At 46.8% G+C, this 12911-nt stretch overlaps 1 protein-coding gene across 1 annotated transcript in view; it reads left to right on the top strand.

The window, feature by feature from the left end:
- Positions 1 to 9827, top strand: part of ADGRF5 (adhesion G protein-coupled receptor F5) — a 59683-nt gene extending 49856 nt beyond the window's left edge. Inside the window, exons 14-19 of the mRNA XM_056856842.1 lie at positions 266 to 445; positions 2920 to 4296; positions 6371 to 6412; positions 6512 to 6571; positions 8299 to 8383; positions 9751 to 9827. Coding sequence (XP_056712820.1) covers positions 266 to 445; positions 2920 to 4296; positions 6371 to 6412; positions 6512 to 6571; positions 8299 to 8383; positions 9751 to 9827 — 1821 coding nt within the window. The remainder of the gene's footprint in view (positions 1 to 265; positions 446 to 2919; positions 4297 to 6370; positions 6413 to 6511; positions 6572 to 8298; positions 8384 to 9750) is intronic.
- The last annotated feature ends 3084 nt before the right edge of the window (positions 9828 to 12911 follow it).

Genomic DNA, 12911 nt, shown 5'->3' with positions numbered 1-12911 from the left:
CAGAACTCTTGGGTGTATAGTATATAGTAAGATTCTTTCATCAGCAACTTGCTACAGAATTTATGCTCATTTGAAGGACTACTGCAGTAACTACACATTCTCGCTAATGGTTAATAGGCGAGCCTTTATTTTCCTTTCTAGAAACCATTTCTCGACATTTTATGCCAAAGGAAATGTAACATTCTTACAGCATAATTTGGCAGAGTATCAAGTCCTTCGTGGCATGCCCCCTGTGTTAAGACATTTTCATTTTTTCCCCTTCTAGTCCTTGGTGTCCAGCCCCGCACCCAGTCAGGAACTGCCCGCATACCTGGAAAAGCTGAACAACACCGTCAAGACGGAACAGAAAGATATAAGCAATTCGTCAGCAGATCTGGAAGCTGTGGTTGGCATTTTGAATACGATTTCAGTTATACCTGTAGAGGCAAAGAAGGAAATAGTGGAAGTAAGTGAGACGGCTTTTGGGTTGGATCCAGTGGCTCTGTTCCTGTGATGGTGACGTTTTGCCCTCACAAGGAGTCTTTTGCGCCAGGGGAGAGTTTGGCTATGTTCAGAATGGATCTGCAGGCATTCTCTGCTTTACAAAGGAAGGGGGGTAGTTGTGAATTTCCTGCATTGGGCAGGAGGTTGGACTAGATGACCCTGGTGGTCCCTTCCAACTCTATGATTCTCTGATTCTAACAAGGATGAGGATCAGGCCAGAAAGAGGGTGACTGGGTGACGCCCAGCTCAGGATGAAGCCAGCCTGTTACAGCATCAATAGTTTTGCTATACAGTATTTTGGTATTTTGCCTGCAAGGTACTGTCCGGAGGGATGGAAAATTCTGGCTGAGAACATGCCCTTTGACTTCAACTAGGAAGTGAACATCCTGGAGATGGCAGGGTAGGGTTGCCTGTTCCAGGTCGGGAAATACCTGGAGATTTTGGGGCTGGAGTCTGGCAAGGATGGGATTTGTTGAGGGGAGGGACTTCAATGGGGTATAATTAAAGTCAATGTTAAAACTGCTGGCAAGCAGAAGAACTAATAAAATGCCTTCATGAATAAAACTGTCTTCAAGCTGCCTCCTAAAGATCAAGAGTGTGGGAGCCAGGCACACCTCCCTGGGGAGGTTGTTTCATAACCATGGGGCCATGGGGCCAGCATGGTGTAGTGGTTAAGAGTGGTGGTTTGGAGTGGTGGACTCTGATCTGGAGGAACGGGTTCGATTCCCCACTTCTCCACATGAGCAGCAGAGGCAGCCGTTTTCTCCAGGCGAACTGATCCCTGTTGCCTGAAGATCAGTTGTAATCCCAGGAGATCTCCAGCCACTGCCTGGAAGCTGGCAACCCTATGGCAAGGTGGGAGGTGGCATTGCTGCCTCAGTTGGGGAAGGAAGAAAATAGAACAGCATGAAGGTGAATGTAGAATTCAGATACCTTCTCCAGTTCTTAGAAGAGTTAAATTAAGTTGGGTACTCGTTTTAAGTAGTTATTAGAAACTCAGGACAAAGTTCAATTTTCGCACATAGGATAGAGAAAGTGGAGAAAGATAACTTTTTTCTCCCTCTCCCAGAGTACTAGAACTTGGGGAAACCCAGTGAAGTTGAGGAGATATAGATTCAGGACTGAGAAAGGGGAATACTTCTTTACTCCATGAATTATTGACTTGTGGAACTACTTCAGGGCTTCATTGTCATCATTATGCCAAAGGTGGAAGTTCAAAAACCTGAATATTTTCTAGAGGCAACCCGTTAGAAATCAAGCAGACAAGGGGTTTTCATTATGCACTTCTTTTCAACCTTTAGAAGTCACTCTGCTCTTCCCCCGCATTTTCCCCGTGTTTTCTGGATGCTGTTTCTGGCAGCATCCAGAAAACGCGGAGAAAACAAGGGGAGAGAGAGAAGTGACTTCTAAAGGTCGGGAAAGACATGCATGATGAAAAAAAAGCCCTGAAGTAGTCCGGGGTTGATCGCCACAGAAACAACGCATGCATAAAAGATCAAAGGCTCCTCACATAGCAACCGATCCTAAACAGGTCTACTAAAAATCCTAGTCAAGTCTGATCGATAGGGTTTACTCCCAGGAAAGTGTTCTTAGGAGAGCACTGTTAGTTGAGTTGAGTGGTAAAATACTGCCCCAATTATTTGTTTGTTTGTTTAAAACATTTATTAGCTGTCTTTCTACCTTATAGGAACTGAAGGCAGCTTACAATGTAAATAATAATAGTATACATTAAAAAAACACTAGTTATAATAAATAAGTTAAAACTGCTGGTAAGCAGAAGAACTAATCAAATGCCATAATGAATAAAACTGTCTTCAAGCTTCTTCCTAAATATCGAGAGTGTGGGAGCCAAGCGCACCTCCCTGGGGAGGTTGTTTCATAACCATGCGGCCAGCGTGATATAGTGGTTAAGAGCAGTGGTTTGGAGCAGTGGACTCTGATCTGGAGAACTGGGTTTGATTCCCCACTTCTCCACATCAGTGGCGGAGGCTAATCTGGTGAACTGGGTTGGTTTCCCCACTTCTCCACATGAAGCCAGCTGGGTGACCTTGGGCTAGTCACACTCACTCAGCCCCACCTACCTCACAGGGTGCCTGTTGTGGGGAGGGGAAGGGAAGGCAATTGTAAGCCGGTTTGATTCCCCCTTAAGTGGTACAGAAAGTCGGCATATAAAAACCAAATCTTCTTTTTCTTCTTCTGCTACTGAAAAGGCCCTCTCTCCTGTACCCACCAGAAAAGCTTCTTTGGGGGATGGGCCTCTCCCTGTGATCTTAGTTCACGGGCAGGAACGTATGGGATATTTGAAAACTGAAATCTGGAAGGAAGTTATTCCAGTTGTAAGCCAGTAGGTGGGTTTGGGTAAGCTAATGTTTGTGGGAGGTAGAGTTTCCACTTCACAGCAGGTTTAATAACAACTATTTCCTTGCTCTGTTACAGAATTTTTTATCCACAGTTGATACTGTCATCAATGCTCCAACAGACACTTGGAGCCCCATTCAGAACGGGACCTCTCAATTACTGGATTCGGTGGAGCAATTTTCGAATTCCCTCATGGCTGTAAACAACACCATTCCTTCTGTCAGCCTGGATAACATTCAGCTCCAAGGCGTTGTCCTGGACAACACCAGTGTTTCAGACTATGACAAGAATTTTATGTTCTCCAGCTCCAACCTCAGTGGCAATGTGCTAATCGACAAAGAGCAAATAAAAAAAGGGGAACTCTTTCAGTCCACCATCATTAGTGTGGCTTACTCCGATCTCAGCCATATTATCCCGCAGCACGAGCAGACCAAAGAATTAATAAATGGCTTAGTGATCTCAACAGTAGTGAAGGCGAACAAAAGCGAGCCCTTCCAGATCCAGATGACATTTGCAAAGATGAACGAGTCGTTGATAAAACCTCGGTGCGTCTTTTGGAATTTCAATTTCTCGGGGGACCGAGGCGACTGGGACTCCTCTGGCTGCAAAAGCACCAATAACGAAGAGAACGTCAGTTGCTCCTGTGACCACTTGACCTCCTTTTCTATGCTGATGTCTCCTGCGGGACGTGCAGACTATGACGAAAGCCAGTGGCAGGCCCTGAGTTACATCACTTACATAGGCGTGGGCGTTTCCATATTGAGCCTGGTGGTCTGCATTGTCATTGAAGCTCTCGTATGGAAATCCGTGACCAAAACGAGAATATCCTACATGCGCCACGTCTGTATCCTGAACGTTGCGATTTCTCTCCTGCTTGCAGACATCTGGTTCGTTGTGATTGCAGCAAGAGAGGAGGATGGAATGGAAACGAATATCTGCACAGCAGCCACCTTTTTCGTCCACTTCTTCTACCTTTGTGTGTTCTTTTGGATGCTTTCCTTGAGCCTCATGCTCTTCTACCACTTGGTCTTCATTTTACACAACACCAGCCAAACCATCATGAAAGCCGTCGCCTTCTGCTTGGGTTACGGTTGCCCTCTGGTTATCTCCGCTATCACCATAGCTGTTACTTTGCCGCAGGACTCTTACAAAAGAGGAGACGTCTGCTTCCTTAACTGGGACAAGAGCTATGCTCTCTTGGCACTGGTTGTTCCCGCCCTGGTCATTGTTGCTATTAATGTTGTGATTACCATTGTGGTCATAGCAAAAATACCGATACGTTCCATTGGGGAAAGGCCAAGAAACGACGAAAGGAGCTCAATATATCGGATCACCAAGAGTATTGGCGTTCTGACACCACTCTTAGGACTTACCTGGGGATTCGGCTTAGTTACCATTTTCAAGCAAAGCTCAATAGTGTTCCATATTATATTTAACGTGTTCAATGCCTTTCAGGTAAGTAGATCAAAGATAACAATTGGCTGATAAATCTGGAAAATAAAAATGTGGTCAGTATTTTCTAGATGATACCAAGAAACCCATAAAACTTCTTAGATGCGGGGGAGGAGAGATTTCTACCTTCCATTTTCATGCGAAAACATGAAATGTATTTGTAGTCAGCATGAATTTATTTGTAATGTTATTTGGTGTGATGATCCCCCAATGGTCCAAAATATGTCTGGAACATTTTGTTATTGTTATAGAAGAATATTGTCCATGATGATTGATGGAAAGGAATTACTGTTCACAACAGCTGTTGCTTTATAGATCTGCAGAAGAACCGTATACACTTACACAGGAATTCATCTGCAGGCTAGGATTGACTTGATATTTGCGAGGGGGGGGTACCAAATCATGCATGCCTTGAAAATAGCTCAAGTCCCCAAATCATAGACCTAGAAAATCCAAGCCCCTTAATAACATAAGAAAAGCCATGCTGGATCAGACCAAGGCCCATCAAGTCCTGCAGTCTGTTCACACACTGGCCAACCAGGTGCCTCTAGGAAGCCCACAAACAAGACAGCTGCAGCAGCATTGTCCTGCCTGTGCTCCACAGCACCTAATATATTCAGCATGCTCCTCTGATCCTGGAGAGAATAGGTATGCATCATGACTAGTATCCATTAAGTACCCATGCCACATCTGAAACTCTTGCCGTACATGTCTGGCATTTGGGTTTTCAGAATTTTTGCTTCCATTTTTGCATCTCACTACAAGAGACTATGAATTTTTTTTTAGGGATTAATTTTTAGGGACAGCAGCTTTAACAGTGCACGGCGACAGGTGTTGTCGATTATAGCTTGTACTAGAACTGGTCCACTATCTGGCATGAATCTAAGCCAAGTCTAAATGTGGGGCAGTCCTATCTGCACAGGTAGAAAGATGTGAGAGGCCTGGCTTTGTTTGTTTGTCTGTTCATACATTATGGGGGAAAGCATCCAAGCTATTGCTGTAGCTAAAACCACCGTGGTGTAGAGCCAGTGTGGTGTAGTGGTTAAGAGCGGCAAACTCTAATCGGGAGAACTGGGTTCAATTCTCCACTCCTCCACACAAAGCCTGCTGGGTGACCTTGGGCCAGTCACAGTTCTCTCTGAGCTCTTTCAGTCCCACCTACCTCAAAGGTGCCTGTTGTGGGGAGGGGGAGGCAATTGTAAGCTGCTTTGAGACTCCTTAAGGTAGAGAACAGTGGGGTATAAAACCCAGCTCTTCTTCTAAAAACAGTGGTGTGGCTAAATGAAGCTATTCGTCTGTCGCCATCTTGAAGGCTGTCCGTTGCCAAAGCTAAGACTGCTTAGACTGCTTATGGTCTTGCCAGGAAAAATTATGCCTTTCAGATAGGGTTGCCAGGTGCCCCCTCATCTTCAGCGGGAGGTTTTAGGGGCGGAGCTGTGGCAGGCAATCAGAGTTGAGAAATGCTCTGCTTTTGACTTTTCCACACTGGGTTTTTCTAGTGGTCTGAAAAAAACAGAGGAAAAACTCAGCGTGGGTTGGGAGCAAGCAAGCGACGATGGGCAAACCATGCAGCACACAAGGGGGGGGGGACAAAATGCAATTAAGAAACCATGCTGGGGGGGGGGATCCAATGCAGAAAAGCCCTTTGCCTAGAAGTGGGTTTTTGTGGACATCAGACGGATCCAATTACACTGGAGTCAGCGTGGTGTAGTGGTTAAGAGTGGTGGTTTGGAGCGGTGGACTCTGATCTGGAGATCCAGGTTTGATTCCCCACTCCTCCACATGAGCGGCGGAGGCTAATCTGGTGAACTGGATTTGTTTCCCCCACTCCTCCCCATGAAGCCAGCTGGGTGACCTTGGGCTAGTCACACTCTCTCAGTCCCACCTACCTCACAGGGTGTCTGTTGTGGGGAGGGGAAGGGGAGGTGATTGTAAGCCAGTTTGATTCTGCCTCAAGTGGTAGAGAAAGTCGGCATATAAAAAACCGACTCTTCTTCTTAAAAAATCTGCTTGTATAAGAATGTCTAAGACACCACTATAGAATGTTATATAATTTGAATTTGCAAATATTTTACAGGGATTATTCATTCTGTTGTTTGGAATTCTCTGGGACAGAAAGGTAGGAAAAGAATCATATTAAAACAGCCCAGTTTTACAGTTATAAAATGGCCATAATTGCTCGAGGTGGGATTTAATTTTCCTTGTTTCAAACCTGCAGGTACGAGAAGCCTTAGTGAAGAAGTGTTCACTGCCCAGATGGAGTTCGCAAACCTCAAAGGTAACGTACAATCCAGGAACAAATAACTGGTTGGTTCCAAAATGCTCTTCTGCAGATGGATGGTAACTTCCTCTCATGGAAGAGCTGTTTGATATCTTCCATGAACTAGTGCATTGCCCTAGAGAAGAGATGCAAAATCCAAAAATTTCCTTTTGCATGGGAATTTAAAAATCCTCTTAGATAAGTGAAGGATGACACCTGAGATAGAACCTACCCATGCTCAGTACAAATTTCTGTGCAAGTAATTACAGAACAATGCTAGTTGCTGCTTTCCTTCCACTCACGGTGCTTTGAATCCAACCTGTTGTATTTGTGTGTGCATTTTTCAATTAACTGAAGAGCACCCTTTTCTCGCCCTGTGTACAAAAGCACAATTCCATGTGCATCCTAGGCAGATCAGGATATTTCTACTTACTGATACAGGGTTTAGTCTTAATGGAGGCCCAGCTAGGGTTGCCAGGTCCCTCTTTGCCACCGGCGGGAGGTTTTTGAGGTGGAGCCTAAGGAGGGTGGGGTTTGGGGAGGGGAGGGACTTCAAAGCCATAGAGTCCAATTGCCAAAGAGGCCATTTTCTCCAGGGGAACTGATTTCTTTCGGCTGGAGATCAGTTGTAACAGCAGGAGATCTCCAGCTAGTACCTGGAGGTTGGCAACCCTAGCCACAACTGGTCTGCAAGGGTGCGTTCTTATATGTGTAAGAATATAGCTGAGTCCTTAGCATATATTAGGAAACTACTTATTCACTGAAGTTTAGATTTCATAAGCCCCTTTTCAGCCTTGTAAACTTTTAGTGCTTTGACATTTGAAAACTGTTGAGATACTGGTTAACATCATAAAGCAGTTTTTTTTTCTTTTTTTTGTTTAAGGCTTTATTCCTGAAGCTACTTGATTAAAACTATCATAAAATAAAACACAAATAAATCAAAACAGCCAGCAAAAAAAAAAAAAAAAAAAATCTAAGCTTTTTGTGTGCGTGTAAAGGGCCATCAAGCTGCAGCCGACGTACGGTGAGCCCAGCAAGGGGTTCTCAAAGCCAGTGAGAAGCAGAGGTGGTTTGCCATTGCTTTCCTCTGCAGAGTCTTCCTTGGTGGTCTCCCTTCCAAGTAGTGACCCTGCTTAGCTTCCAAGATCCGACGAGATCGGGCTATACCATGCCCCCTTCCCTCCCTTAGTTTATATGTATGTACGTAGGTAAGTAGAGAGCCCTGTGGCACAGAATGGTAAGCTGCAGTATTGCAGTCCAAGCTCTGCTCACGACCTGAGTTCGATCCCAACGAAGTTGGTTTCAGGTAGCCGGCTCCAGGTTGGCTCAGCCTTCCATCCTTCCGAGGTTGGTAAAATGAGTACCCAGCTTGCTGGGGGCAAAGGGGAGATGACTGGGGAAGGCACTGGCAAACCACCCCGTAAACAAAGTCTGCCTAGTAAACGTCGGGATGTGACATCACCCCATGGGTCAGGAATGACTCAGTGCTTGCACAGGGGACCTTTACCTTTACATATGTAAGTGCCATCAAGTCACAAACGATGTATGGCTACTCCAGCGAGGGGTTTTCAAGGCAAGTGAGGAGCAGCGATGGTTTGCCCTCGCCTTCCTCTGCAGAGCCTTCCTTGGTGGTCCCTCTTCCAAGCACTGATCCCGCTTAGCTTCTGAAATCTCACGAGATTGTGCTATCCCACACTGCCTTCCCTCCTCCAAGCTGTTTATTAACTCTTATTTCTGTCTTGCAGTCATCATCCCAGGGCCTTTCGGCTCCCATGATCTCTATCAGTTCTCCCTTCTCCAGAGCATTCAACTGCATGTTTGGCAAAGCAGGTAAGTGATGATGAAAAGGAAGCACAGCCAAGGTGGGCCCTTTAAAAGAGAGTGAAACCCAGATGCTTTGGATCATGCCACGAGCTGGACTTTCAAACGTCCATAATATTAATGCAGTAAAAGGCCCATCCTACTCCCTTAGACCCACAGTGCCCCAAAAGTTCCTTGCATGAACACTTGAAGCTGCCTTATATTGAATCAGACTCTTGGTTCAACGAGGTCAGCATTGTCTATTCAGAGTGGCAATAGTTCCCCAGGGTCCCAGGTAGAGATCTTTCACATCACCTGCTACCTAGTGCTCTTAACAGGAGGTGCTGGGGATTGAACCTGGGACCTTCTGCATATCAAACAGATGCACTACCACTGAGCCGTGACACCTTCCTATAAGAAGCTGCCTATGACTGAGACTCTTGCAGCCCATTCCTGAGGCTGGGGGCCGAATCGCCTTAGGGAAGCCCCTGAAGAGGCTTCTCAGCTGCGCTATCCCGGCTGCCGTGGTCTGCCCCCCTCTCCAGGAATGGGCTGTTGGTCTATCAAGGTCAGTACTGTCTATTCAGACTGGCAACAGCTCTCCAGAGTCTCCGGCAGAGGTTTTTCACATCACCTATTACCTCATCCTTTTAACTGGAGATGCCGGGGTTTGAACCTGGGACCTGCTGCATGCCAAACAGATGCTTTGCCACTGAGCCACAGCTTGCATGAGTGAGGCACCAGCCTGCTTGCTTTCAGCAGTTTCCCGGAGACCCAGAGTGGGATAGAAGTCTGGGTGAGACCAGATGTTTGAGCCCCTGCCCTGCCTTGGAAGCTCACTGGGTCATGTTGGGCCAGTTGGGCCTAGCCTACCTTACAGTGTTGCAGTGAGGATAAAACGGAGGAGAGTCACGTCTGCTGCCCTGAGCTCCCTTGGAGAAAGAAATGTATTAAGTAAAAATAATTAAAAGGAATATTCATTCTTATGGCCAGTTACATCCATGTATGCCAAAGTTCTGTATAAAAACATTCCCCCAGATCTAGGGATTGGTCATGGTGGCAGCAGAGCACGGTGGGGCACAGGGGAGGATTCTCACTCCCACCACAGAGTCCTGTTAGAGGGGACATGGGGTGCGGTTAGGGTTGCCAGGTCCCTCTTCGCCACTGGTGGGAGGTTTTGGGGGCAGAGCCTGAGGAGAGTGGAGCTTGGGGAGGGGAGGGACTTCAATGCCATAGAGTCCAATTACCAAAGCAGCCATTTTCTCCAGGTGAACTGATCTATATCGGTTGGAGATCAGTTGAAATAGCAGGAAATCTCCAGCTGGTACCTGGAGGTTGGCAACCCTACATATCACTAATCAGCATCTTTTAAATGTCCCTTATCTTTTGCATTACAGGAAAATATCAAGTTTCTACAGAATCGGCCTCTTCGTCTTCGGAAAACACGTCCAAAGAGTATTCTTTGCTGACCTGATCACACAGACGCTTGCCTTTCCCACAGGCCTCAGGGTATTGCTTCTTTCCAGATAAAGCGATCAGGAAGCATCTGTGAATAACGGACATTTTGCCTGTGCCTTGGCTGCGAAGTGTTGCGACGTATAAATGCAGCATGTCATTCTTCCAATGTACCATGCGGCACGGGGACGGTGAATTTTAAGACCATCTTTGGCCGAGAAGTAGGGTTGCCAGCTCCAGGTTGGGAAATACCTGGATATTTGGGGGGTGGAGCCTGAGGAGGGCGGGGTTTGGGGAGGGGAGGGACTTCAATGCTATAGAGCCCAATGGCCAAAGCGGCCATTTTCTCCAGGGGAACTGATCTCTGTCGGCTGGAGATCAGGTGTAATAGCAGGAGATCTGCAGCTACTGCCTGGAGGTCGGCAACCCTAGCGAGAAGCCAGTCAGTAGTGTGGGCTTCGGTGTGGTCAGACACTGGAGTCCTTCCTGCCATGAGGTCCTTTTGGCCTCGATCCAGTTGTAGTATGGCCAACTAGTTGTACCTGACAAGGGGCGGCTGCAGATGGCGGCCCTTTTTCCCCAGTTGCACTAAAGGACACATCCCACAGCTCAGTGGGTTCAAATAAGCATCACAGTGCCAGGAGTGGGGGTGCACCCCGCCACAATTCTGCATGTAGCTATGTTTGCAGGAGGCGACTCACGTCCATGGCTCTCTCTTGCTGCCCCAGAGCACTTGTATAATATCCCGCCCCCAGTTGTTTAAAGGAACTCTACCAGGGTCCCACCTTCAGCCTTTGTAAACTGTCCCCAGAAAGAAGCACTTTGTTTTTGTACTATAGAAGAATCATCAGTTATACTGATATGAAGGGGATGTCTTTTTCTGTATACATGTAAATATACATATTTATGGTGATATTCAATAAAAGCTGCTTGCACAAGGCTTAAACGAAATGTGACTCAATATTCCGTTTAAAGTAGCAAATGTGGATGGCCTTACTTAACAGCTTGCTCTTGAGCTGCACACTTATGCTCCTCTGTGCCCGTACTTTTAAGCCCGAGCCAGAACTGGTTTTAGAGCACTGTTTAAATTCTTATTTTAGCCAGCTAGGACAGCCAGGGTTGTGTCGTGGTTAAGAGCGGTGGTTTGGAGCAGTGGACTCTGATCTGGAAAACCGGGTTTGATTCCCCACTCCTCCACATGAGCAGCGGAGGCTAATCTGGTGAACTGGATTTGTTTCCCCACTCCTACACATGAAGCCAGCTGGGTGACCTTGGGCTAGTCACAGCTCTCTCAGCCTCACCCACCTCACAGGGTGTCTGTTGTGGGGAGGGGGAAGGGAAGGTGATTGTAAGCTGGGCTGATTCTCCCTGAAGTGGTAGAGAAAGTCGGCATATAGAAACCAACTCCTTGTCGTCATCGTTGTCTTCTGCAGCAGAAGCAACATGGAAAGAGATCAGGGTTCTAGTGGGCCTCCTGGGGAGAACTCAGCTAGATCCATACTAAAAGCACTCCATATAGTACAAAGTATGTTAGTAAGAACATGATGGCAGCAAGCAATCTCCTACCCTCTATAATTTGAGGAGTGTGGGGGAATGGGGTGGAAATGGTGTTGATGGTGACACTCTAGGAATTTCACCTAGTCTCTATGGTCTTTACCATGGAGATTAGGTGGAAATCCTAGAGCGTTACCTGGAAGTGGCATCCCTGTCTCCTGAAACTCGATCATCCCCAGGCACCTCCCTCAAAATCTCCCAGCGTTGCCAACACAGGAACCCCCCCAACAACATTACTACAGTCCATTCTGAGTTTATATTGATGAGCAATCCCTCCTCCTTCCCAAAAAAAATCAGCCCAACTTTGGACTTGCCTCTTAGTACCCTTGATAGGTTGGCCCTAATTTGGGCTTATGGGTGATATCAGTTACATGGAGATGAGAGATGCACATAAGTGTTTTGGAGTGGGGAAATCACCCTCAGAAGTAACACATGAACACATGAAGCTGTCTTGTACTGAATCAGGCCCTTGGTCCATCAAAGTCAGTATTGTCTACTCAGACCGGCAGTGGTTCTCCAGGGTCTCAGGAAGGGGTCTTTCACATCACCTACTGGCCTAGTCCCTTTAACTGGAGATGCCGGGGATTGAACCTGGGACCTTCTGCATGCCAAGCAGATGTTCTACAAACCGAGCCACAGCCCCTCACAACTGGCATCTGTCAGAATAACCTGAAAACTGTCAATGCTTTAGGGGGGATCAGTGGAGAATTTCCTGTCTGACATGTATTCCTTCCTCTTTGTGCCTTTTTGCACACAACACCATTTTCAGGCCCTCTGCAAAACACTCTAGGATCATAAAGGGGAAAGGTTCTTAGTTAATGCTTCCTTTGGCCAGAGTGTTGAATGAGATTCCTGCTTTCTGATTGGTGCAGAAAGGGAACTCCCTGCTTTTGAGGAACCCTTGAAAATATGGGCCAGAAAGGTTAACGCTTTTGATACCTGCCAGGAGCTGAAATCCATGTCCTAGGTGGGAGAGATGCCTGAGAACTTTCACTAACCAGTTAGCTTTCATTAACCAGTTAGCAGCTAAGTTGGCTTCTTCACATGACAGCAGAGAGGAAGGCTTCCGCACAGAGGAGGAAGGCTTCTCATCATGGTGACCTCCCACCCTGCTGTGGCTGGTATACACAAGGAATAGGAGAAAAATATTCAAGGAGGAAGAGAGACAAAGAGGGAAAGCTTGCCTATTCTTACTCCAGGATCAGGTGTGCAGTGTGCCCATCCCCCAAGGATGGAAATCCAGTGTCAGAACAACAGGCACAGCGCTCTCTGCCTCACTTTCATAGAAGCATAGAGTTGGAAGGGACCACCAGGGTCATCAACCCCTGCACAATGCAGGAAATTCACAACTACCTCCTCCCCCACATCCCCAGTGACCCCTATTCCATGCCTAGAAGATGGCCAAGATGCCCTCCCTCTCATGAACTTCCTAAGTTCATAGCATCATCATTGCTGACAGGTGGCCATCTAGCCTCTGCTTAAAAACCTCCAGGGAAGGAGAGCTCACCACCTCCCGAGGAAGCCTGTTCCACTGAGGAACCACTCTGTT

Source organism: Euleptes europaea, chromosome 10 (genome assembly GCF_029931775.1).
Source record: "Euleptes europaea isolate rEulEur1 chromosome 10, rEulEur1.hap1, whole genome shotgun sequence".
Classification (NCBI taxonomy): Eukaryota; Metazoa; Chordata; class Lepidosauria; order Squamata; family Sphaerodactylidae; genus Euleptes; species Euleptes europaea.
This window is presented reverse-complemented; position numbering and strand designations above follow the sequence as displayed.